The sequence below is a fragment of the Lissotriton helveticus genome, chromosome 4_1 (genome assembly GCF_964261635.1).
Source record: "Lissotriton helveticus chromosome 4_1, aLisHel1.1, whole genome shotgun sequence".
Taxonomy (NCBI): Eukaryota; Metazoa; Chordata; class Amphibia; order Caudata; family Salamandridae; genus Lissotriton; species Lissotriton helveticus.
The window spans coordinates 1,214,882,918-1,214,909,597 of record NC_136063.1 but is presented as its reverse complement, the minus strand read 5'-3'; the positions used below and the strand labels follow the sequence as shown (position 1 = coordinate 1,214,909,597).

At 46.4% G+C, this 26,680-nt stretch overlaps 1 protein-coding gene across 4 annotated transcripts in view; it reads right to left on the bottom strand.

The window, feature by feature from the left end:
- The window catches only part of ANKS6 (ankyrin repeat and sterile alpha motif domain containing 6), a 381,649-nt gene that overhangs the window by 235,808 nt on the left and 119,161 nt on the right, over window positions 1-26,680 (bottom strand). For all 4 annotated transcript variants that reach the window (XM_078687780.1, XM_078687781.1, XM_078687783.1 and 1 more), the window contains exon 9: window positions 12,441-12,644. In XM_078687780.1, the coding sequence (XP_078543906.1) occupies window positions 12,441-12,644 (204 nt within the window). The remainder of the gene's footprint in view (window positions 1-12,440; window positions 12,645-26,680) is intronic.

Here is a 26,680-nt window from a genome sequence, read left to right as displayed (position 1 = left end):
CCACAGAACCTAATTTCCCCTCATTCAGGGTTCTTTTCTCTATGCATATTTCAATGGAAAAATGTGTGTAGGGAACTATCAATCATAGGCATTTATACCGCGCACTACTCACCCGGAGGGTCTCAAGGCGCTAGGTGTGGGGGGGGGGGGGGGGGGTCCGCTACTGCTCGAACAGCCAGGTCTTAAGCTTCTTCCTGAAGGAGAGGTGGTCTTGGGTCAAGCGTAGGTCGGGAGGGAGGGAGTTCCAGGTCTTGGCGGCCAGGTGGGAGAAGGACCTTCCTCCTGTTGTCGCTCTTCGGATGCGGGGGACGGCGGCGAGGGCGTGACTGGTCGAGCGGAGATGGCGTTTGGGAGCGTAGAAGTTGAGGCGGCTGTTGAGGTAAGTCGGGCCTTGGTTGTGTAGGGCTTTGTGTGCGTGGGTGAGGAGCCGGAAGGTGATTCTTTTGTTGATCGGGAGCCAGTGCAGGTCTCTCAGGTGTCTGGAGATGTGGCTTCGTCTGGGGACGTCGAGGATGAGTCTCGCCGAGGCGTTCTGGATACGCTGGAGTCTCTTCTGGAGCTTGGCGGTGGTTCCGGCGTAGAGGGCGTTGCCGTAGTCCAGACGGCTGGTGACGAGGGCCTGGGTGACCGTCTTCCTGGTCTCGGTGGGGATCCACCGGAAGATCTTACGTAGCATGCGCAGGATGTTGAAACAGGACGAGGAGACGGCGTTGACTTGTCTGGTCATGGAGAGGGAGGAGTCCAGGATGAAGCCCAGGTTGCGTGCGTGGTCTGTCGGTTTGGGTGCGTTGCCCAGGGCGGGGGGCCACCAGGAGTCGTCCCAGGCGGAGGGTGAGGAGCCCAGGATGAGGACTTCCGTCTTGTCTGTGTTCAGTTTCAGGCGGCTGGTCGTCATCCACTCGGCCACGTCTTTCATCCCTTCGTGTAGGTTGGCTCTGGCGGTGGCGGGGTCGTTGGTCAGGGAGAGGATCAGCTGGGTGTCATCGGCGTAGGAGATGATGTTCAGGTTGTGTTGGCGTGCGATGGCCGCAAGGGGGCTCATGTAGACATTGAAGAGGGTGGGGCTGAGCGAGGAGCCCTGAGGGATGCCGCAGATGACTTCCGTGGCTTCTGATCTGAATGGGGGGAGGCGGACTCTCTGTGTCCTTCCGGCGAGGAAGGAGATGATCCATTCCAGTGCCTTCTCCTTGATTCCGACGTTGCTGAGGCGCTGCACAAGGGTGCGGTGGCAGACAGTGTCGAATGCCGCGGAGAGGTCCAGGAGGATGAGGGCCGCTGTTTCTCCGTTGTCCAGCAGGGTTCGGATGTCGTCAGTGGCAGCGATGAGGGTGGTCTTGGTGCTGTGGTTGGCCCGGAAGCCTGACTGAGATGGGTCGAGGGATCCAGTCGTCTCGAGGAAGGCTGCCAGTTGCTTGTTGACGGTCTTCTCGATGACTTTGGCTGGAAACGGGAGGAGCGAGATGGGGCGGTAGTTCTTGAGTTCGGTGGGGTCCGCCGTTGGTTTCTTTAGTAGAGCGCTGAGTTCGGCGTGCTTCCAGCTCTCAGGGAAGGTGGCGGTGTCGAAGGAGGTGTTGATGATGTCCCGCAGGTGGGGTGCGATGACCGCGTCGGCCTTGTTGAAGACGTGGTGAGGGCAGGGGTCGGTTGGAGATCCGGAGTGGATGGAGTTCATCGTGCTGATGGTGTCTTCGAGGTTGATCGGTGTCCAGGCGTTGAGGGTGGTGGTGGGGGGCGTTGGTGTGCTCGTGGGGAGCGTTGTTTCTGTGCTGAAGCTGTTGTGTATGTCAGCGATCTTGTTGTGGAAGTAGGAGGCGAGGGAGTTGCAGAGGTCTTGCGATGGGGTGATGTCGTTGGTTCCGGCGTTGGGGTTGGAGAGCTCTCTCACGATGTTGAAGAGTTCCTTGCTGTTGTGTGCGTTGTTGTCCAGCCGGTCCTTGAATGCTGTTTTCTTGGTGGCGTGGATCAGTTGGTGGTGCTTTCGGGTGGCGAGCTTGAGGGTAGTCATGTTGTCCGGTGTAGGGTCTTTTCTCCAGGCTTTCTCGAGGGCACGGCAGTTCTTCTTGGAGCTTTTGAGTTCGTCGGTGAACCACGGGGCCTTCTTGCTTCCGGGTCTGCTGGGCGGGGTCCTCAGAGGGGCGAGTTCGTCCGCGCAGGCGCAGATCCATTTCGTGAGGTTGTCGGCGGCTTGGCTGGGGTTCGCTGAGCTGGGAGGGTGCTGGTTTAGGGATGCGGCGAGTTGGTCGGCTGTGATCTTGTTCCAGCTTCTTCGTGCAGCCTGTTGCTGGTGGTGGTGGACCGTGGTCCTTCTGAAGGTGAAGTGGATGCAGCTGTGGTCCGTCCAGTGGAGTCCAGTGGCGTGGCTGAAGGCGATGTCTTTGCTGGACGAGAAGACGGCGTCGAGTGTGTGTCCGGCGAGGTGGGTGGGGGTGGTCACCAGCTGCTTGAGTCCGAGGGTGGCGAGGTTGTCCAGCAGGGTGGTGGTGTTGCGGTCGTTGTTGTTCTCCAGGTGGAAGTTGATGTCCCCGAGGAGGATGTAGTCAGCGGAGGGGAGGGCGTGCGGGCTGATGAAGTCAGCGATGTCTTCGCTGAATTGAGTGCGTGGTCCCGGGGGTCGGTAGATCAGGGTGCCCCTGAGGGTGGTCTTGGGGTCGGTGTGGATCTGGAAGTGCAGGTGTTCGGCGGTTGTCAGGGTGTCGTCGGTGTTGGTCGAGATGCGGATGCTGTTCCTGTGGATGATGGCGATGCCTCCTCCAGTCTGCTTGTCGCGGTCTCTCCTGATGATCTTGTAGCCCTCTGGGATGGCGATGGCGATGTCGGGCGCTGAGGAGTCGTTCATCCAGGTTTCCGTGAGGAAGGCAACGTCAGGAGCTGTGGTGTCGAGGAGGTTCCAAAGTTGGACGGCGTGTCTGTGGACGGTGTGATGTCTTACACACTTCCCCTTTAATTCTCTATGTTCTTACCTTCATTCCATATTCTAAGAATGTACCTGCTTGTGTGTTCTCACTATGTCAGTTACTGATGGCTGTTCCTGGGATGAGGTTTTAATAAACCCACCTAACCTACTTACCATAAGATTCTTGGTTTTATTGCTTATTTAACAGATTTTACACTGGCGACGATTGGACACCTCAACCAGAACAACTTAACTGAAGAAAATTTCCTCGCTTTCTCTCACCAGCGGCTGAACGATAAATCAAGAAGCGAAGCGACGACTTCCCAGCGGCTGATTTTGACGTCAATTGCTCGGTGAGGAGAGCGGGAGGAATATTATTAAATTAAATTACCCAGGGAGATTTAGTTGATCGAATAAATTAAAAGAAAGGGAATTTCAGCATATGCACGAGCTCAACGTTATACTTTGCTCGCGCAGGACAGAGCTGCGCGCGTATACGTCAGACGCTGCCCTTTGCGCTGCGTTTCAATCCCTCGGCTACGCTGCGTTTCAGCGTGTTGTGATTCAACTTGTCAGCGGCAATGCGTCTCAGCGCGTTAGAACGTGCGCATTAGAACACTTCGTAGGTCTGGATTCTGTGCAACACAGATCAAATTTCCTCGTTCTTTTGGAACACCAGTTACAATGTAAAGAACGTTAGACAAAAGGAAATTCTGAATTAGGTCTCACCTTTTGTTAATGTGTTCCACTCCCTGAAGTCATTGATAGAATGAAGAGTGCTATGACATCATAGTCACATGTGTGAATATTACTCAATTGAACACTCTCTCTCATTTAATAAACTAAAGAGACTGAATCCAGTGTTATAAAGATAATTCTATGAGAGAAAATAATAATAAAAAAAAAAAAAAAAAAAAAAGGACTGCAGTATTTAATAAAAGTGGATAATAAATTAAATACTTATAGAGAAAGGAAACGGAAGATTATTTCAACCTTTTAAGCAAATTATTTATCTCTTACCTAAATATTGGAGTACACTCTTCTATACAAAGATGCAAAATGTAACGCAACCAGCATTTTTTCTGGTCAGTCCTGGTGAACCAAATGTAAAATGGAAGAAGTGGAAAAAGATTTTTGCAAACTATGCGAGAGTATGTGGAACGAATCTCAGTGCGGAAAGAAAACATTCACTTTTATTGCACTGTTTAGGAGGAGAGGGTCAAGAAGTTCTTGAACATTTACCTGACCTTTCAGCTGCAGAACAAAGAAATTTAAATGAATATGAGATAGCGATTCTACAACTAGACAGACATTATTTACCTAGACTCAGCACGATTATGGAACGATATCACTTTGGGCTAAGGGAACAAAAGAAAGATGAGTCCGTGGAAGACTATGTTTCGTCTTTGAGGAAACTTGCTTCCTCGTGTAATTTTGGTCAATCCCTTGACGAGAGAATTCGGGATCAGTTTGTCTTGAGATGTGCCCATGATGACATAAGGAAAGAACTTTGGTTAAAAGATGAACCACCTCTCGAAGAAGTACTAGAGATTGCCAAACAAGTGGAACATATGACAAAATGTGTCGGGGAGCTTAAAAAAGAGAAGGATAAACCTTCTGTTGCTGATTCAAAAGAGGAAGTAAAAGTTGATGAAACGATTTGTCAGGTTAAAAAGTCAGATGGAACAAATTTTGAAGAGAGAACATTTAGACAAATGAATTCCTCTAATGCTAGATTTTCTTGTTTTAGATGTGGTCAAATTAACCATTTAGCTAATTCTCCCATGTGTCCTGCTCTGAAAACTACTTGTAATTTATGCAATAGAAAGGGTCACTATGCTAAATTTTGCAGGTCAAAACCACAAAACATTGATAATCCTAGGAGAAGGTGGTCACAGCCTCAAGTAAGATCCATTTGTTTTGAAGTAAATGGTGAGGAATCTGATCATCCTTCGTTTTTGGTCAAGGTAGAAAATAACATGATAAACTTAAAATTTGATTCATGCTCAAAGATAACTATTATAAATGAGGCAATGTTTAATGAATTATTTGTAAAAAAAAGTAAAAATGTTTAAATGTGATATTGTTCCTTTAGGTTACAGTGAAAAACCAATCTCTATGTTGGGATATTTTTTCGCTGAAATTGAATTGGGCTCTCGTTTAATTGTGGGAAAAGTATATATTTCGAAAAAAGGTGATGCATTGTTAGGTTGGTTGCATCAACGACAGTTGGGAGTCACTCTTGATCCCAATGCTTCTCCTCAAGTTTGAATTCAAGAAATATCTGATACACCTAGTACAACAAGTGATGCAAATTTATCTCTGACCCTAGCAAAAAAGTTTCCCAATGTCTTTAAAGATGATTTAGGGTGTTTGCGTGGATATAAACATTTGATTAAGTTAAAAGATAATGCTCTCCCTGTTGTAGCCAAAGTTAGGAGAATTCCCCTTTCTGAACAGGCCAAAGTACAAGATGAGTTGGATAAGCTCATCAAGAACAACATAATTGTTCCAGTTGAAGCTACGGAATGGCTTGCTCCTGTTGTCATAGCGAAGAAATCCACAGGCGAAATTCGTCTTTGCATTGATTTAAGGTCACTAAATAAGGAGGTAGTAGTTGATAGGTTCCCACTTCCTAACATTGATGAAATGATTTGTACTTTAGAAGGAGCAAGATACTTTACCACTCTTGATCTTGCCTCTGCCTACCACCAGGTAGAATTAGATGATTCATGCCAAGACTTAACTGCCTTTATTACACCGATGGGTACGTTTAAGTTCAAAAGAATGCCGTTTGGCTTAGTTTCTGCGGCCTCTGTTTTTCAGAGAATTATGGCAAGAATTTTGAAAGGTTTAATTGGTGTAAAGTGCTACCAAGACGATTTGTTAATTTATGGTGGCAGTACTTATGAACATAATACTCGTGTCTCAATGGTTTTGAAACGGTTAGAAAGTGCAGGCATGACTTTAAAAAGGGCAAAGTGTAAATTTGGAGTACAAGAGGTTAATTATCTGGGCCATCGCATCACGTGTAATGGTGTTTTTCCAAAAAAAGAGTTAGTAGATACCATTGATAAAGTGAAGGAACCCACTTGCAAAGATGAGCTTCTCTCTTTTCTGGGCATGGTAGAATTTTATGGAAAATTCATTTTTAATTTTGCAGAAAAGACACACAACTTGAGAAAATTGACAGTGAAAAATTCTGTTTTTAACTGGTCGTCTGATTGCAAGTCTGAATTCTTGAATTTAAAGAAGGATTTGAATAAGGCACCTTCACTCCATGCTTTTGTCCCTGGTTTACCTACTATTTTGTTCACTGACGCAAGTGATAAGGGACTTGGTGCGGTTTTAATTCAAAAGAAAGATGGAAAAGATTCCTTGATATGTTGTTCTTCTCGTTGTCTCAGGGGATCAGAGTTGAATTACTCTGTAATAGAAAAGGAGTCTTTAGCAATTTTTTGGGCACTAAAGAAGTTAAAGAATTTGATTTGGGGTACCAAAATCTGTGTTTTGTCTGATCACAAACCTTTAAAAGAGGTTTTTTCAAAAAAAGGTTTAGATGCAATTTCATCTAGAATAAGACGATGGATTGTTTCCTTACAGGAATTTGAATTTGAAGTCGAATATATTCCTGGGGTTGCGAACAGATCTGCAGATTGTTTATCTAGGTTGGTTGACAATGGGAACTCTGAGCAAGATGATGTGTGTGATTCTGAGGAGTTTGTAAATGTGTGTGAAGTGACTGATGGTGCCATTACTGAATCTGAATGGAGATCTGAATTGGAGAAAGATGGGGATATGTCAAAGGTTATTCTTTCGTTGAAGAATAACTCTCGTTTGGACAAGCCATGGTTGTTGGTTGCTGATGAACTGTCGGTAAATGATGGTCTTTTAACCCGTGGAACTAAGCTTGTTCCTCCTTACTCATTAAGGAGTAAATTATTGTCTCATGCTCATTGTGGTCATCTTGGCATAGTTAAGACTAAAGAGTTTCTTCGCATGCAGTTCTGGTGGCCTGGCATGGACTTAGAGATTGAGAGAATGGTCCGTGAATGTTCAGAATGTTGCTCTAGTGACAACATTTTAAAAACAAGACAAATGCCTATGGTGAAAAGGGCCTTACCTGCTCATCCATGGGATGAAGTGGCTATTGACATTCTTGGTCCTCTCTCTGGAGTTTCAGATACTCCTTATCTTATTGTCTTAATTGATTTATACTCGAGATGGATTGAAGTTTCTGCTGTCAGAGAAATTACTTCCAATTCTGTCATAAAATTTTTAGAGCCTATATTTAATAAGGAGAGTTTTCCCAACAGTCTTCTGTCTGACAATGGTCCCCAATTTTGTTCCTCTCTATTCACTGATTATCTGAGAAAATGTGGTATAAACCATAAAAAATGTTCACTTTATCATCCTGAAACAAATGGTGCAGTGGAGAGAGTTAACAGGACTCTGAAAGAGTCCATACAACTTGCTCGCTCTTCTGGTTTAGATTGGAAGTCCACTTTACAGGACAGAATAAATGTTTATCGTTTTGCCCCTCATTCCACTACTGGTAGGTCTCCATTTGAGCTGTTCAAAGGAAGGGCTCCCAACACATTGTTGTGTCCTGGGTGGATGTGTCTTAACAAAGGTCTTGTTGATAATGATGTTGGTAACTGGAGAACCAAGGAGGTCCTCAAACAGGATGCTCGGAAGAAAAACTTTAATCTCAGGAAACGTGCATTTCCATGTGAGGTCAAGGTGGGTGACTTTGTAAGAATAAAGACTCCTGTAGGATGTGAACCTTGGTCCAAGTACACTGACATTAGATCTGTTGTCAAAATATTTAAAAATGCTGTTAAAACTGATGATGGTAGAATCTGGAATAAGAGTCGTATTGTAGTTGTTAATGCTGATCTGGTATCTTCTCATGTTTCTGCTCATAATGATAATCTATGTACTGGAGCTCGTTTCAGCACTAATCTTTCTTCCCACAGGTCCTTTGTTCCTTCCAGGAAAAGTCTGAGAGCAAGGAAAGCTCCTGCGTATCTTAAGGACTATGTTTAAGTTTGAGTTCTACTTAGTCTTTAATTTTTGTAGTTTTAGTGTTTTCTTACTTATCTGTATAAGAGGGAGATGTGTGATGTCTTACACACTTCCCCTTTAATTCTCTATGTTCTTACCTTCATTCCATATTCTAAGAATGTACCTGCTTGTGTGTTCTCACTATGTCAGTTACTGATGGCTGTTCCTGGGATGAGGTTTTAATAAACCCACCTAACCTACTTACCATAAGATTCTTGGTTTTATTGCTTATTTAACAGATTTTACAGACGGAGCGGGTGTTGAGCAGGATGCACTTCAGGTGGTTGCTGCTGGTGTTCGGCTTGGTGGACGCTGGTGCAGTGCAGGTCCGGATGCAGGAGAAATTGCAGGACTGGCAGGTGAAGGGTCCGTGGGTGCGTCTCGGTGGCATCCAGGGGTTCGGCCGGCGTTGAGTGCGTTGAGGGTGGCGGCATCGTACGTCCGGCGGGTGGGCTGGGGTCTGCGAGGGCCAGGGGTCCTGGCGCTGGGCGCGGTCCAGGCGCGGACGGGCGTAGACGGGCTTACCTTTGGCGCACCTTCGGCGCTCAATCGGTGCTCCCGCTGCGCGCGTCCGCTGCGCGGTCGCTCTGGGGGCGTCATAAGAGGGGAGCCGGGAGGGAGGGTCTGCGGGGAGGCGGGGAGCGCGGGAACCAATCGGCGGCCGGGGGGGCGGGGTCTCGTGGGACCCGGCGGGAAGCCTGGGGGCTCGGCGGCGGCCCTGTGGCGGCTGGTGCGTCGCTGGGTGGTCCTGTGGTGGCTGGGGCGTCGCTGGGTGCGAGGCTCAGGCAGGTAAGGAGGAGCAGGCGGGAGGTGTGGGGGTGACCAGGCCGAGGGCACAGTGGTCACTCCAGGGCAGCGGTGTGGGACCCCTTAAGAGGGGAGCCGGGAGGGAGGGTCTGCGGGGAGGCGGGGAGCACGGGAACCAATCGGCGGCCGGGGGGGCGGGGTCTCGTGGGACCCGGCGGGAAGCCTGGGGGCTCGGCGGCGGCCCTGTGGCGGCTGGTGCGTCGCTGGGTGGTCCTGTGGCGGCTGGGGCGTCGCTGGGTGCGAGGCTCAGGCAGGTAAGGAGGAGCAGGCGGGAGGTGTGGGGGTGACCAGGCCGAGGGCACAGTGGTCACTATAGGCCCTCCATGAATCCCCACAATGACTCCCACTAGGTAACTCTAGATGTTTATGGATCCCTAAACATGTTTTCGAGCTAAAGAAAAGGAGAAGACACCATAAGTGTCACAAATTAGAGGCCTGTAATGAGATTCATCCTACAGGAATGAAAGTAAATAAACATGCTCCCACATTTTGGAGGTGGACCAAATGTTGGATATAGAAAAGGGAGTGAAGCTTCACTCCCTGGACAAGAAGTAAAGCATGCCCACCCTCCCCTGACTTCGGAAGAGGAGAATAAAGGTAGTTGTCTGGCATCATAAAGCGAAGCCACAAAGACTGATACCCAGGTATCTGAGGAGTAAATCAAGAGATCGCAGGCGGTCTGTCTAAGGTGTAGTCATGCACTCAGACATTACATTTTTTTAAGCCTAGGCCAGTAGACTTTGGCGAGACCAGAGGATTATTTTCTTCTGAGAGCGAGTATGCTAAGAAAGAGGAGTGTCTGAGCATGCCACCCTAGAGATGAACTCCCAGCACACAAAAGAATCCTGCTCTGATATGAGAAGAACAAAACAAAGAGTTCAGGAGAAATCCTACCCAAGCAGTAAACAATTTGATAGCAACTTGATTAGTGGACTAGAGATGCTAACCTCACAGACCTTACTCCAGTGTCTAAAAACGCAAGAATTCACTCATCCTCATGTTCACACATTGATAGGCAGTATGGTCTCTTTTACTTTCTTATGCCCCCAAACAAGATTCTTTTTTGAGCTTTTTAGGATAGTGTTAGCTGCTTGACAATCTTGGTGAATGTTTTGATATGTCCAGTATCTAAATCCCTGGAAGATCCTCAATCAACAAGGAGGCAGCTAGACAACACCTATTTTCCCAGTGAGGGGATGGGAGGCTAAAGTGAACTACAATTGATAAAGGGGACATCCAACCCAGCACCTATGCAGAATATAATCCCTAGCTCCAACAAATGCTGTAGGTGTCCCTAAAGGGATCCTGCTATGGCACATTTTGCAAGATAGTAATAGGTCATAGTACCTCTTCTCTTGATGTCAGGTCCCAGAAGTGTAAAGAGGCAGTAGGGGCCAATTCAACAGTACTTTAGAGAAGACAGATAAGCACATCTGGTAAAAAAAAATCAGGGCTTTCTCCAACCAAGTACCTGAAGTAGTATACTGCTTTTCATAATATGAACTAGTTAACTAAGGAATATTACCTGAGAGCAAAAATGAAACAGAGCAAAATGGAACCAGGGAAGGTGGTGACTGCCACATGTCTCTGAATGAAGCCAGTACCAAACAAAGACACACACAGACACTGGGGATCCAACCAGAGAGCAACTGAAAGAGTCCACAATTCAGATGAAACCACAAGATGCACACACATGAGAAATGCCATGAGTGTGTTTGGAGAGAAACCCCTCATGGCATACCCCTCTCTGTGAGAGTGGGTGCACAGAATTATTAGCAATGAAAAATACCCAGAACCAAGCTTCTTTGAGAGACAGGGGAGGAGTTCTGAGAAGTAAGGCCACTGCAGCCAATCAAAGTAATCTTGGCCAAAAGTTTGCAGGAGGACCCAGAGGCAGGAACCAGAATGGGGTACTCAGTAGAGTACAGTAGTGCATCTCCCCTCATGCCTTCGCCCCCAAGGTGTTTCACACATACTTGTGCTACACAAGACTGCCAGCTTCCAGCACAAGACTGCACTCCAGATATCGCACCACCGCCCATGCAGTTTAGCCTACACCACTAAGGCATACATTGGAGACCCAAAGGGCGAAACATGGTAAGCAAAAGGAAGTCCAATACTAAATGATCCGAGTGTCATGTTAAAGCTATGGTGAGTGCTTCAGGTCAGACTCTGCACATTGGCCATGAAGTGCCTTCAGCATGATCCAGCAAAGAAAAATCCCAAGAACACAGGAGTAAGTCTCACAAAGTGTAATCAGCCTCCTCTTAAAAAAGGGGTGTCAATAAACCTCTGAAGGACTGTATAGCTCAGTCGCTGAGAAAAACCACAAATCCCTAGTGGGATATCAGATGAGGGGCAAGGTTCAGTTCTAGTTGCTGCAAAAGCCAGAAAAGGAATCTGTAGGAGGGCATTATGTTGCAGGAAAGGCTTGGAAGGAAAATAATTCATGGAAATATCAGCTATAGAGGAACTTCAGGGGGTCTGGTGTGCAGGACATACCTTACGAGAAATTGGGGATAAAAAAACGAGAGTAAAGTATGGCCCAGTGTGAAGGGCAATGCCTGGAGGAAAACAGTAAATAAACCCAGATAAATACATTCAGATTCTCTTTTGGTTGGTGCATGCAAAAAACCCTGAGGACTGCATCCCACTGCTTATCTTCTGAGGCATGAATACCCAGAGCTAGTCCACTAAGCAAATTCAGGACTTAGTACAGGACAATATCCGCAGATTACTATGGCAATGCCTAGGGGAAAATACTTAAGGCACCATGGCCAGTGTCTTGGAAGGCAAGACCAAAGAAAAGGTGAAACACTGAGGAAGGAACAGAAACTCATGGAGCATGCTTTGGGCAGAGCACAGACGCAGTCCTGGTAGTCAAGATTTCTCACATATTCTTTGAGCTTTTTGGTAGGCTTAACCTCACAACACTAATATAGACTACAATCACTTCAGACAGTCTAGCTCCAAATATGATCTTGAGGCTTACTGCTGAGCCCGACTTCCAATAATTCAATCGGAAAATGAAGATGAACCACACATGTTGAAACATGTCTTGGACATATTTGAAGTATGGCAGTCTTTGGTTGTCAATGTAGCATTTAAAGTGACAATGACTTTAAATCATGGAATTACTGAGTGTGTTTTTAGCTGCTTCCCAGGTTGGGTGTGCACATAAACCATTCTCTGGCTTTTATTCTGTGGTTAAGATTGTTGTGGTGGAGGTGAAATGTCTATTAAACACTACACAGAAAATGTTGTTCCCAATTTCTATCAGTTTGCTCAGTAGGATAGTAGCACCCAATCAGTATTCTTGAAAGCTTGTTAACTATGCAATAGCTAACCAATTAGACAACCCTTTGCAAACATTTCACAATTTTGTAACTATACTCCTCTAATCGTTTTTTATATAAGCCCAGCTTCCCTTGATCACTCCTACATATACAAACAAGCATGTTTTTGCAGCCTGTAAAACACATAAAATGTGTTGTGAAAACTCTCTGGCAGTATGGAAGGAATGACTCGTGGTGCATGCAGATTCCTTATGATAAAAAATTCCCTAAATATATTGCTTGTCAGTCCCTTCCCACAAGCACTCTTTTGAGCTACAATCACTCTTATCTTACTTGGTGAGAGTAAACACACCGCACTTCACAGAATGGCCACTTACTATGTCAGAGTTCCCACTGCTGTTAAAGGTGTTCTTCCCAGGTCTTTGGGGCATCGGCTGCCTACTTGGCTCCATCTGGTCTCCTTTACTCATTCGAGATTGATCCGAATTCCACAGTTCGAAATTTGAAGGAGGAAGAAATGGTGGAATGACTGCTTTTAATCTATCACTGGGAAGCTTAGTAAGTGGGGCACCATTCCTGAGCTTGAAGAGTGAAAACAAAACATGCATTAGATTCTCTTTATTAATTGATTTTAAGTCTAAACAACTAGCATGCATCTCCCCTAACCTTCTTTTTGAGATTTTAAATAGAACAAAGGACAAAACAAAACGAATTCAATGTTGTTGCATGCCCTTTTAGAACCATGCTTACGCTGCCCTTATACCTAATAATGATCTATCAATTCCTAACACTAAACAAGATATCTATTCAATAAGCTAACTCATAAAAGGAAACATTATAAGCAAATCATGAAGCAGGAGGCGAACTGCAAAATAAATACTCCCTAAAACACACACATCCTTCATATTCTGTCACAGACCTAGTTTTTTTCCCTTGTGTTTTTTATTTTATCCTTTCCTGCAAATGAGAAAGTGCCTACCTCTGTAAGTGGTGAGAGAGTAAACAGTTTAGAGATCCATGCCTCAATATTTAATTTCTATTTTCAATTTCAATTTCTTTTCAATGATTTCTTCCCTATACTAACTGCTTTTAAAATCCATAGCGAAACATCTGGTCTTTTACAAAAAAAAACATTTTAGATAACTTTTTTTTGACAAATGGACAACGACATTGCAACCCGTTCCAGTATCACAACAGTGACGAATGTCATATGAAACAATATAGGAAGATCTGATTAACTGGAATCGACTACAACAACTGTTTGAAGTCTACTGGGACAAATAGTAGGTAAAACCATACTTGGCAACAGTGTGGTATCTATAGACTATCAGTGACGACACAGTAGAGGAATCGCAGGGAGAAGGACAGAATTGTACGGCAACCAGATGCTAGAGAGGAAGACTCCATTATTATCTAGTCAGACTATCATTTTAAAGTCCCCTCTTCATTCATGATGGAAGATTGTCCCATTATTGATTTTCTCAAGTGCAAAGTCTCATACCTTCAGTGCCCTACATCCCACACCCCCACCCCAGTAGGTGCCACATGAAGAAAAGCAATTTCTGATTTGGGCCACCTAATTATATCAGAGTGGCAGATTCCTACAGCAGGGGCATGCCTGGCATTTCACCCAACCTATTTGGTTCATTCTCCTTTTTTACAAATAAGCCACGATCTACATATCTACTCTTGTATTTGGCCTGAGCTCAGTGTGGGAACACACCCAACGGACACACTACTCAAGTTAAAGTTAGGGAACCACCAATCCATCATGGTGTTTAAATCGTGAAGTACTACGTGGCAGTATGGGATCAACTCTGTACAATCCCACACCCAGTGGTTAATTTGAGCCGTGGGGTTTTCGGTGCTCTGGACCAGCCCTTAATTGCTACACTGGCGCTTATGACAGTCTGCCATATGATGGCACTGTTGTTTTAATTAGAGATGAGCGGAACAAAAGTTGTTTATTACTTCAATATACGTTAAAAATAACTAATATCTGCCACCTAAGCCATTCTTATAACTTTGGGGGATGATGTGTCACACTTGTAGGAATGTGATGGTTAGTAGGTGTACTTGTCGGGTCATCGACAGCACTGTCAGGAGCAAAAAGTGTGCACGCTGTAGTGGCCTCCTGACGAGTGCATGGCATTTAAAAAATATATAAATTAAGCACTGCCTACACCATGTGTGTATTATCTGCAGCTGTGGATGACCTGGTTTTACCAGATAACTGGAGAGGCATGATGTATGTCTCTTGAGGGTAATTAAACTGGATCAGTTTTAATTTGTGTTCCTAGACATCCTTGCCTCATAAGCTTGAGCACAGTCAGGTTTATTTATTATTTATTTAGAAGTTTTCTATAGCGCTAACAAGACCCGAAGGTAGCAGAGCGCTTTACAGTAGAGGGAATGAAAAGAGAACAATATGACACAAATCCAATAAAAGCAATTAGCGAATGACAATTTGGAATGAGGAAAAGTTCGGACAGCAGGACTTCTTGGTACAGGATTCAACGTTACCGCATGGATTCTGGGACGTTAGCTGATCCAAGTTACCCACAACCAAGGGAGCGGATAAGGCACAAGGATTTGAGTTGGCTCTTGAATTCTGCATAGGACGGTATAGTTCTGATGTGCGGGGGGATGGCGTTCCATATTTTGGGGGCATTTCCTGAGAAAGAGCAGTTCGCAGTTCTCTTCTTTCTGGTTTTTGGTAGAATGAGCAGCAGGGAGTTAGAGCTTCTCAAATTTCTGGCTTGGCCTGCTTTTTTGAGCTTGTTTGCCAGGTATTCCGGTTTGCCGGTGTGGAGGGCCTTGTGCGTTAGGCAGGCCGTTCTGAAGGTACTCCGCATTTCCGCAGGGAGCCATTCGAGTTCTTTGAGTGCCGGGGAGATGTGGTCAGATTTTTTGCAGTCTGTGACCATTCTCGCTGCCGCGTGAAGTGTTGTTTTTAGTGGGGCCAGGTGCGATTTGGGGATGCCTGTTAGGATTGAGTTCCCATAATCAAGTCTTGATAGAACTAGCGATTGAGTGGCTAATTTGAGGTCCTTGTTAGGAATGTAAGGTTTAATTTTGTTCAGAAGTCTGAGGTTGAAAAATGCGCTTTTCGCCGAATTCTTAATGTGGTTTGTCAGGGTTAGTTTAGGGTCTACGGTGAAGCCCAGGGATTTAACGGAGTCGGCTAGCGAGAGGTTACCTTTGAGAGCATCGATCGACTTTAGCCACTCGGTGATTTGGGGGTTATCATCTTTGTTTGAGATGAGGAGTGTTTCTGTCTTGTCGGGGTTGAGTTTCAGGTGATTCTTTGTCAGCCAGTCTTGAACTTCATTTAGGACATCGTTGAGTCTGTGGATGTCTTTAAGAGAGGAGGTTTCCAGGTAAATCTGCATGTCATCCGCGTAGAGGTGGAAGTGGATGTTGGCGTTCCTGAGTAACTTGGCGAGCGGTTCCATGTAGATGTTATAGAGCTGAGGGGAGAGCACTGATCCTTGAGGGACACCCTTGTTGACTTGCTGGGTATCGGAGGTGAAGTTCTTAATTTTTATTAATTGCGAGCGGTTATGTAAAAAGGAGGAAAACCACTTGAGAACTACCTCGCCAAGGCCGGCTCTTTCTTGAAGAGTCATGATGAGGAGCTTGTGGTCCACCGTGTCGAACGCTGCGGAGAGATCAAGGAGTATGAGGAGGCAGCATTTGTCAGCGTCCAGAGATCCATGAATGTCGTCTATGATGTTCAGCATCTCGGTTTCTGTGCTGCGGCCTTGTCTGAAGCCGGATTGGAGGGGGTCCAGGAGATTGATGTTGTCCAGATGTTGAGTCAGTTGCAGGAGTACACAGCGTTCAAGTATTTTCGAGAGCAAGGGGAGGTTGGATATCGGTCTGAAGTTGTTCAAGTCAGTTGAGTCGAGACCGGGTTTTTTCAGCAGAGGAGTGACTTGCCCCATTTTTAGACAATCAGGGACCACTCCGCTTTGTAGGGAGCTGTTTATGATTCTTCCCCAGATGGGCGCTAAGGTAAGCTTCATTTTTTGGATTAAGGAGGGTGGGATGGGGTCTGAAATGTGTGCTGATGGTTTGGAGGTCGAGATCAGCGAGATTATCTCAGCTTCCTGGACGGGGCGAAAGCTTAGCCAGGGGGAGGAAAAGGAGTCGGATGGGAGTGCCAATGGGGTGGCCGAGTTTCTCTTCTGGAGGAGTGGGTTGTTGATGTCTAGAGATAGTTCGATTTTTAAGACCTTGTCGTTGAAGAAGTTGGCGAAGTTATCACAGAGTTCTTTGGATGCCTGCAGGGTTGAGGGCAGGGGCTTTGTTGTTTGTTGTCTGATTATGGTGTAAAGTTCTTTGGGTCTGTTTTTGGATTTGACCAATGCCTCGCGGAAGAAGTTGGATTTCTTGTTTTTGTTATGGTTGTTGGACTTCCTGCGGGCTGATTTTAGTTGGAGGCGGAGAATGGCGGTTGGGTTGTTTCTCCACTTTCTTTCTTTGGCTCTCAAGTTTCTTCTTTCTGCGTTGAGGTCCGCAGTGAACCAGGTTCTAGATGGAGTGGCTCGGCTTCTTTTGAGCTTTAGAGGAGCTAGATTGTCAAGTATGGAGACTAACCCCGAGTTGTAGTGGTCGACGAGATCGTTTGTCGAGAGGTGCAGTGTGTTATTTGGAAGAAGTGAACTTAGTTGACCTTCCAGGATATCTTGGGGTACTTGGGAGAGGTTTCTCGACCATTTAGGGGGGTCTTGCGGAGGTTTAAACGAGATGATGGGGTGATTGATGTGAAATAAGATCATGTGGTGATCTGACCAGTCAACTGGTAGTATGTGGTTGTCCGTGATAGAATTCTTTTGGGCAATGATGGCATCCAGTGTGGCTCCTTTGTAATGAGTCTCCTCAGTACAGTGTTGGGTGAGGTTGTTATCTTCAAGGAGGCTAGATAGCGATCTGATTAGAGGGTTATGGGTCTCATTCCAACGGAGGTTCAGATCACCAAGAATTAAGGTTTTGGAATCGCCAAGTGCGTCTTGTGCAATCAGGTTTGATAGTTGTTCTCCAAACTCATTATTTCTGCCCGGGGGGTGGTAGAGTAGGTGGCACAATAGAGAGTCGTTGTCTTTTGTCTTGATGACGGTGGATAGACATTCAAAGGAGTCGTACTCCAAGGAGGCGGTTTCTGTGATGCTCCAGCTGTCCTTGTGGATGATAGCGACCCCACCTCCTCGTTGTTTAATCCTATCTTTGGAGATGAGGGAGAAACCGGGTGGAACCAGCATGTCTAGGCAGGGAGGGGATGTCTTATTAAGCCAGGTCTCCGTGAGGAACGCAACGTCAATGTCATGAGTGAGGATGGCTTCAGCTAAGTCCGTTGCATGTAGAGAGGCCGATCTGCAATTGATTAGGAGGCAGTTGGTGAATTTCTCCTGATTGCTGGAGGGTCTATCTTTAGTCTCTCTAGGTATAGCGGTGAGGACTGGTAATCTCTGTGGTTTGACAATGGGTAGGTCTTTCCGGTGACCTCTGATGACTTGGATTTTGGATTTGGGTGACTCAGCAATGGAGGAGTCGTAGGTGGCGGCTAGTAAGGCTGCTTCTCTGTCTGACATAGGAGCTTCTGATCTAAGCGGCCTGGAGGTCGGGTGTTTTGAGCCCGCTGGAGTGGGAGAGGAAGTAGAGGACAGGGGTCTGGTGCAAGGGGCTCTTGTTGTTTCGGGTTTTTTTGAATCAGAACCCTGGTCCTTGGGGAGGGGGGCGAGAGGCTGGGCGCTGACGGCTTTTAAGGGCCCCTGAGTGATGATGGTTTTGGCGTTGAGGGAGGTCCGGGGAGAGAGTTTGTGAGGGTTACAGACTATACCAAGGTTAGAGAGGATTTCTGATAAACCTTGGGTGATAGTGTTGACCTGGTTTTCCAAGGCTGCGAGCCGTTTTGATATGGACTCAAGGGAGGGGATGTGGGCATCCGGAGTGGGGCCGAGTGTGTTAGGGTTCGAGAGAGTGGGTTGGGAGATAGGGGTCAGGGTGAAGGACGGGGGGGTGTTCAGGGGAGGGCCAGGAGGGTGTTTAGACAGGGGGGAGGTAGGAAGGAGGACAGGAGGGGGTTTGGACAGGGGTGGTTTGAGAGTTGTAGGGAGACTCGAGGGGGAGAGGCTCGTTGGCTGAAAGCAGCCTGTTGGCGTGGGGGTGGTTGCTGTAGGAGGCTGTCGGAGACTGACGTTGGGGGAGGTGAGGTAGTTGGAGGAAGGGGTAGAGGAAGGGGATTGAGTGTTCTGTTGGTGTTGGGTGGCTGTGCATGGGGGGTGAGATATAGCTGGGGGAGGGTGGGCCTGACGGGCTGGATAAGGGTCGCGGAAGGGCGTATCAAGGTCTTCTCTGTTAGTTGTGGTAGTGGTCGGAGGCGGCGTAGGGGCGAGGGTAGGGAGGGTGGGAAGGGCTGACCTAAGTGCGGGAAATATGGAGTCGAAAGCTTCCAGGTTCTCGTTGTTGGCTTGGATGAGGACCGTGCCATTGGAGAAGATGGTCACGGTTGTATAACCTCTGCCAGCTGATCTGAACGGGAGAGTCGCGGTTAGTTTGCAGCTGTGGAGAGTGGAGGTTGTTTTGGCGATAAACATCCGCGATCTAATCGTGGAGACCCAATATTCCGGTCTTTCAGTGTGGAACATTAGGTCCATCTTCGTCGGTCCATTGGAGGCCGAGTGGTAGATGTCAGTGATTAGGGTTTCTTTATGATCGCGAATGAGTTTCTGCTTGAAGGTGCGTCGCAACTTAGTAGAGAGGAGTGGGGGGGAAATGATGGTGAAGGAGTTCCGACTGTGAGGTTTAAGGTGGGCAAGTGGGGCTGGTGGAGGAGGGGAGGGCTGGTCCCGGGCCATCGTGGGTGTGGTGGAGGGGGGAGCCTTATTAGGTAGCGATGTAGCGCTAGGGTGGCCCGGAGGGCAGGCGACGGGTCGAAGGTGCGGTTCAGTAGGACACGTGGTTAGGATTCATGTGGGGCATTGCAGGCCCTCCTGGTCTGCTATTCTGAGCAACGGCGTGCAGGTGATGGTCGGGGCAGGGTAGTTAGACCAAGTGCCTCTGCGTAGGTGGAGGGGGGGGGATCCCATTGCCCCATGTTATGCTTCCCCGTGGCAGCCAGTGGCACAGGAGGGGAAGGCAAAGCTAGTTAGCAGCTATTATGAGTAAGCACTTTAATAATGTGTATGATTTTGGTTGTAGAAATGTCAATTATTTATTTTCTTAGTGCATCTTTCGCTATCCAGTATTGGTGAGAGTTGTTCTTCTGCGCTTTTCCCACTTCTCTTTTTTCCCCCTCCTCTTTCCCCCTCCTTTACTACTCTCTTCCTTCTCCTTTTCTTTTTTTTTTTTTTTGTTGTAGTCCTACTTCTGTTTTTCTAAAATGTCCCGGTATTATGTTCACAAGATCTGGTCACACTGGAGATAGGGCAAGGGCCCCTGTAGCTCCTTAAAAATGATGAGGCAGGACATCCTAGTTGCCCCTCTGTTTGGCGCCCCCCGTATCTTCCAGTACCTCTCCGTGTGGAGAGAGGTGGTTCCGGTGGAGGCTCTCGTCAGGCGACGTCCTCTTTGGCCGCCATTTTAAAGTCAGGCACGGAGCCGGTGGTGGCAGGGAACATGGGGCTCTGATGAAGAGGCTTTGGTTACTGGGGTAGACGGGGCTGAAGCTTGGTGGTGCCCAAATGAAAGTCAGTAACTCACGGGGTAGAAGAAAAACGACTGTGGAGTAGGCTTCGGTCAGGCGACGTCCTCTTTAGCCGCCATTTTTAAGCCAGGTTGTATGCTGAAAGCCAGATAGGCAAAGAGGTTGGTTGCCAGGCCACATCAAGCAGCATAGATAAGAGGCATAGCTCAATTTCAGTCATGCACATAGTAAAAGTAATCACAATTGCAGCAATAGAGAATAATCAAGGTAACTCTTTGTTGGACCAGACATCCTTGGCATGGTTTTTCCCAGCATTTTGCCTTTCATCCTCCTGTTTTTGTTGACTTAGCTTTTGCTGGCCATAGGGCACTTTACCACTGCTAACCAAGGCTAAAGTATTTGTGCTAGCTCCCTTGAACCTGGTAACAACGGCTTATCCCCCCAATTGGCACATTTCATTTACTTATAAGACCATAGTAAAGTGGTACGACACGCATCCAGGGCATCTAAATTAAATGCTACCAGTGGATCTGCAACACTGATTGTACCACCTACTTAAGTAGCCCTTTAAAAATGCCCCAGGCCTAGCACTGCAGCCTGGGCTAGGCCTAAACCTTCCTTTTTAACAAATTGAAGTCCCCCATAGGCTAGGTCCTAAAAAGCCCATAGAGCAGGGTGTAGTGCATTTAACATGCTGGACATGAACGTTTTAACATGTACATTTTCTGGTAGTAAAAAACTCAAATTAATTTTTCACTACTGCAAGGCCTGCCTCTGCCACAGGATAACACTGGGTTACATTAATACATTTAATAAGTGATAACTTTCAATTGGGAGCAGGTATGAATGCCAAGTTTGTTATAATTGTAAAAATCTAAATGAGTGCATCTAAAACTTAATTTTCAAATGCATCGGCACAATAAAAAGCATAATTCCTGAATCACAGCCTTCACAAACTAATTTTAAGTAGTATTCCTAAATGCCAACATATTTTTGTCATTGAGCCTGACCTTGAGGATAAAGCTTCTCACAATCTCTTACTTTTACTATTTAAATTTTCCACCGAGGGCACATGATAGGTTCCCCAATACAACAAAATTGATGATTGAGCCACTAATGTTATTGTAAAAACTTGTTTACCAATTTCTAAATTAAATTCCAGGGTGGATAAGTGCCCCAGTAGTAGTAGTAATAACTTTATTCAGTTACATAGATATAACCATAAAAATATATTTTAAAAATACAAAGCAAAGCAAAAGCCGCTTGGTGTTTCACCTGAGTGCACTGCCCCCAGGGCAGGGCAAGTTCACAGCTGCCCTGGGGGCAGGGCGCATTGCATGTAACAGGACGCACTTTCCCTGTTTGCGACCAGCACACAGATTTTCAGGTGCACCACATGCAAACAGGTAAAGTGCACCGTATACATAACAGGGCCCCAGATATTCAATCAGAGCTGCACTTGCCTGTACTGCTTTCAAATTCAGTACCTTTAACAACTTATATACTCAATTAAATGACCAAATGATGGAGACCTTTGAATACTTAATGTGTGAATCTGCCTCCGCCCAAGTTTTCCAACTCTTCTTGTTGATAAACTCAACCAAAGTGTTAAAGCCATTTAAGTTCCATTTTTGGACCAAATGGGTTTCTAAAAGAGGCTGATGTAACAGCCTTGCATCTCTCAACCGAGTTAATAAATTATAATGTGTAATTGAAAATGTGCATAATAATTGATCCCTTATTTTTTTGGATGATGGCACCAGTTGCAAAAGATCTGGGAGTTTATACTAGCACAACATTTGATTCATTAAAAAAATAAATGTATCCTTTGCCAAATGGTCATTATAAAAAATGTGTGGAGAAATGTGCAAAAGTAGCAAAACAGTAATGCTTGAAATCTGGAAGACCTAACCCATCGTCTTCTGTTGGCTTATACAGTACATGAAATGCTAGCCGTAGTGACTTATGAGCATATACAATTGCAGAAATCAAACTTTCTATATTATTAAAAAAATTCCATGTGCAAAAAAAAATAATATATATATATACCTTCACTTCTACTAAATTTGTCGCAGAAGTACGAAGCCTTGTGCAGTTTTTTCAATTCTTTATTTAGTCAGCATCATACGCGTTTCGAGTGCTCGCGCAATCTTGTTCACTGATAATTTGTTTGCTGGCGCGAAACCATTTTTAAAATCAAACCACACGTGATCAAAATAGAAACTACAAATATAGTGCATACAAAGACAGACTCGTAGTTTTTACATAAAACTCTACCATGATTGTTTGTTTTGCGCGATGCCCGCAATATTCAACATTAATTTCATTTAATATTACGGGCTTCTCTTACATACTGCGCAGTGTATTTAAGCAATATTGCCAATGTCTTTTGTAAATAAAATAACTTGCAATTGATCCATGAATGAATACGATATAGCCCAAGTGGGCATTGCACACTGCCAGCATGTTTAAAATAATCAATTTTGCTCTTTGTCTTATCAAAGTACCATTTTTCCCATGTGGGCATTTGCGCTAGACAATTCAGCCCCAGAGTGCAAACAGTCAATATTAAAAAAGTTCATTAAAAACACATAGATTTTGGGGGGCGTGGCTTGCTGCCGAGCGAAATGGCCGCAGCCTAGAGGAGCTCCTGGGAAGAAGCGTGTTCCCCCATTAATCCGCACAGGAATCCGTATGCACACCATGCACTGAAGGCGCGTGTCGGTGGTTGAACTCCGGCGCAACCCTCCGCTTCTGCTCCGGCGCTGTTCTGAGGTCCATGGGCACTCCGGGAGAGCTGTGACGCCGGCGGCCTGTTGTTCTTAACCCAGCTGGGGACTGAATTTTGGAACGAGCAGACCTCGGGTAGGTGGAGCGCGGCGTCGTGTGCCTGACCGCTGCGGCTGCAGCGGAGGCGGACGCAGGAACGACCTGAGGCGGCTGCACCCCCGGTGAGGTGGAAGCGTTCTCCTCCCTTCTCCCCCCCTGGAACAACGCGACCCGCTGAAGCCGGGAAAAGGCCCGCAAGGGATGTAGAAACCCGCCTCCGGTGTTGTTGAAGACTTCGGAGTCCGTAGGAGCTCAGGGTCAGCAGACCGGACAGCAGTGTAGTGGTGCCTGCGAATGCAGGGGAGTGACTCCTTCACTCCAAGGGAGATATCTTCTGTTCTCCTTGATGCTCCACAGGTCCTACATGGATCCTGTACGGTGCACGGGCACAGACGATGCTTTTGACTGAGAGGAAGACGATGTTGGGTCCAAAACGAAGTGCACCAAAGTCCAGAGTGTCCAGACAGTCGAAGTTCAGTGGTTTCTAGTTCAGAATCTTGTACATGTCGAATCTAGGGTCCTGCAGCGAGGTAAGCCCTTTTGTACTAATTGGAGAGGGTAAGACAGAGTGACGGGACTCTCCCAGGGGAGGGTGTAGACAGTGGGGACGTGACTCCCATTTCCTCAGTCTGGTTTCCCACCAGATCAGGAGCCGTCGGCTCCCAGCACTGGTTTGAACTGGACTATGCACAGGGATACCAAATGTGCCCCTCATGCAGACTTTCTGTCGCTGGCAAGCGCACCCACCCAGCCTGAATACACTAAATCCTGTCTCGGAGGTGGCCACACCTCCCTGTGACAGGATGTCTATTGTTCTGCCTTCGCCTGCTCAAGCTTGGTTCAGCAGCAGGAGGGCAGAAATGTGTCTCTGGTCGGCAGCAACCATTTTGTGCTGCCCGGGACTAGAAGTCTGGTACCGGGAACACCAGGGACCCAATGATTACCAGTGTGGGGGTATGATTCCACAATGTTTGACTCCAAACATGATAGGGTACTTTCAACCATTTTAAAGCTAGTCATCACACGGTTGCATAATGCCACTCTATATGTTGTAAATGGCTGATGCACTAACAATCTGGGAGAATGGACTCCGTAGGCTGCAGGGGTGTCCTGCTCAGGCAGTGGCACCCTCTCACTTTGAACCAAACACCCTGCCTTCATGATTATTATGGCCTGTTATAGGGGTGACTGATAGGTTTTAAGTGAAGTGACCCTTAGCTATAGTAAACCTATATCTCAAGTAAGTGGTGCATGCCTACAGGCCTGAATTTGCAGGCCTGTAGGTTCCAGTTTGCATGGCCTCTCACGGGTGGCATAATACATGCTTCAGCCAATGAAAGACCTCTGGGAAACCTATGCCCTGGGTACATGAGTACCATATACTAGGGACTGACAAGGGTACCCTGTATCCAATCTGGAATGTGCCAAAGTACATAACATACCAGTTTAGGGAGAAAGCAGAGACTGGGGTCCTGATTAGCAGGATCCCAGTCAGACTAGTCAAACACAGTATTACATTCAGCAAAAAGTGGGGGTAACCATAAGAAGCAGATCCTACTTTCCTACAACCAGAGAAACATGTACCTGCACATTTCATATTTGAAGAGAGGCGATCACCCTAGATAGTTCATTTTGGCGATAAAAGAACCCATGAGCTAATTTGGGATTCATTTGCTGCTATCCTGATGTACCACTGACTGCAATCTTTGTATATAAACTGCATACAACATTAAGAAATTCCACAGCTTGGCTGTCAGTGAAGAAATGTTAAGTGAAATATTTTGGTTGTTAACAGAGTTAGAACTTTTAGAGGGTTGCATTTTACAGAAAGCAAACATGCAGGCCAGTTGTTAAGGTTCAAATTCATCATGGATGTCAATTAGCTGCACAAATGATCCCTGCATTGGTCTTGTAAACCATGGTCTCAGGGGTTAGGAAGGCATTAGTACCAACATAAAGTTATGGTTTTCCTAAAACCATTTGCAACTGCAGTTTTGACTTAACATTTCCACAGCCCCACAGCAGCACATAAAAAGCTGTTGGGTGATTTGGGGGACAAGAGATCAAACATGTGACATAATAGGGGCCAAGAGCATGTAAAGTCACTTTAGATACACCTGTCATTATGGCAAATTTGGACCCCTTCATTTTTGTGTAACAAAGGTTGTTTACTATTATCAATCCCGTTAGTTTGGAGTCCGGGGCTACTGGGTCACAACAATGGTAGTTGGGCTTGTTTGCAATTGATGTCTTGGATCTGTTCTACTTAAGCTTTGCAAACTGGTTCATGTGTACTCCGACAGCACAATACTCTCAGGATAGCAAGTGCAAGCAGTCAAAGGCAGTTCAGGAGTTATTTTGGAAGGCAGAGACAGATAAGTCAACAATCAACCAACAGCCACAATAAGTCCCTGTCCAGCCCAGTGAATGTCTTTAAGAAAATAGATAGTACTTTAATGGCACAGCAAAAAGAAATACTAGACAGGTTAATGTGGCAAATATAGGGTTCAGTACTTTCAACTACATGTAATCATTAGGTACCCCACAGTTACAGTGCCTGCTTCCTGATCCTAGGAGGCTGCCTCAGGTTTGACATTATCAAGGGAATGACAGGGTCTAGAAGGTAATAGAACATGTGTGAATTCACTACGTGACCACAATGCAGTGTCAAACAACAGGTCAGTTTGTGAGACCCTAAGCTACAAAGAGTTCACTGTAGGTCTTTGCAGTTCAAGATACAGTCTCAGTCTTTTTTTGCAAGCCTGTGTTACCTGTTTGCATGAGACGCAACCGCAGCAGGTGTGGTCAGCTTGCTTCACTGTTTCACACCTGTAGTATCCTTAAATGTGATGTAGGACCATGGTCAGTGGTCTCACTTGTTGGTACAACTCGGGTGCACAGAGCAGCTAGCCTGGTTGGCAGGTGCTATGTCTTGGGCAGTTACAGCCTACGGTCCAACAAAGTCGGCTTCTTACTCCAGTGATGACGGCGATCCTCTACATCACCCTGTAGGAGTGGCAACAGCAGCAGTAATTACAGCTTCCGGGCAGAGAGGGGTAGGCTACCTGCTTCAGTGATGACAGAGCGTCTCATGGTGAGCAGCTCTAGCACTCTTCCCCGTTGGTACACTTCAGTTAGGCCAGTGAGCATTCTGTTCCTGAGCTGCAAGTTCCATTCCCATAGTTCATCTCCTGTACTCCACTGGGAGACTGAGTGAGATCTCACATCTTGGACGAAGCCGGCTCCGCTCCGGATAGCAGTAGGCTTCTTCTGGGTTCTCCCAAACACCTAAAACATAGCTGATCTTCTCCTCCTGGAGAGTCTTCGCTCTTGCAAGAGCACACACTTCTTCCGTCTGTTGACAAGCAAACAGGCTTCTACGTGCTAGGCTGAACCTCAGCTTCTACAGCAAGTTGCACTGACTTCCCTCACCTCTGGGAGACTAGCTGTCATGCAGGCACCAGCCCTGATCTCACAGCACCTTTTTGAGTAGAGCACTCTGTAGAGCACTTATGTCCTTGGCCATTGTAGCAGCTAGAACAAAGTGGAGAGGTTTTGGTCCCACTTTTATACTCATTTTCAAGACAGGGGATGAGGAATCATTGTCAATTGTCTTGGAACCATCTTGAGATGGTTACTCTTACAAATGTTATTTTTCGGTCTGTAGGGAAGACATGGCCTTTATGCAGACACTAGCTCCAAGCAGGGGTATCCAAAACATGAGCACAATGAAGAGTGAAGACTGCACCTGGCAGTTATGAGCCTTCCAAAAGTAGCAATAAGGGAGTGACAAAAGGCAGTCCTTGCCCAGAAACGTCTTCAACTTGAAGAAGAAAATCAGATGACTCACTCCTGTGCCCTACCAATCACCCAACGACAGCACTAAGGAAAATATAATATGCAACCCCTTGCTAACAGGTCCTCACAGAATTTCCAAGGGCAGCTGTGTCTCCGTCATCCCTCACTTTAGTGTCTGGGTCTCTACCCTCTGACTTAAAAAATGCAGTCAGTACACTTCCACTGTCTCGGATAGCAGTACCCAGCCTCCACTTTGTGTTGTGGTAAATTAGGTCAATCTGAAATGGAAAATATACTAGCAATGCGCAGTCGCAAAGTCATGTACGAGCACAAGAGTACAAC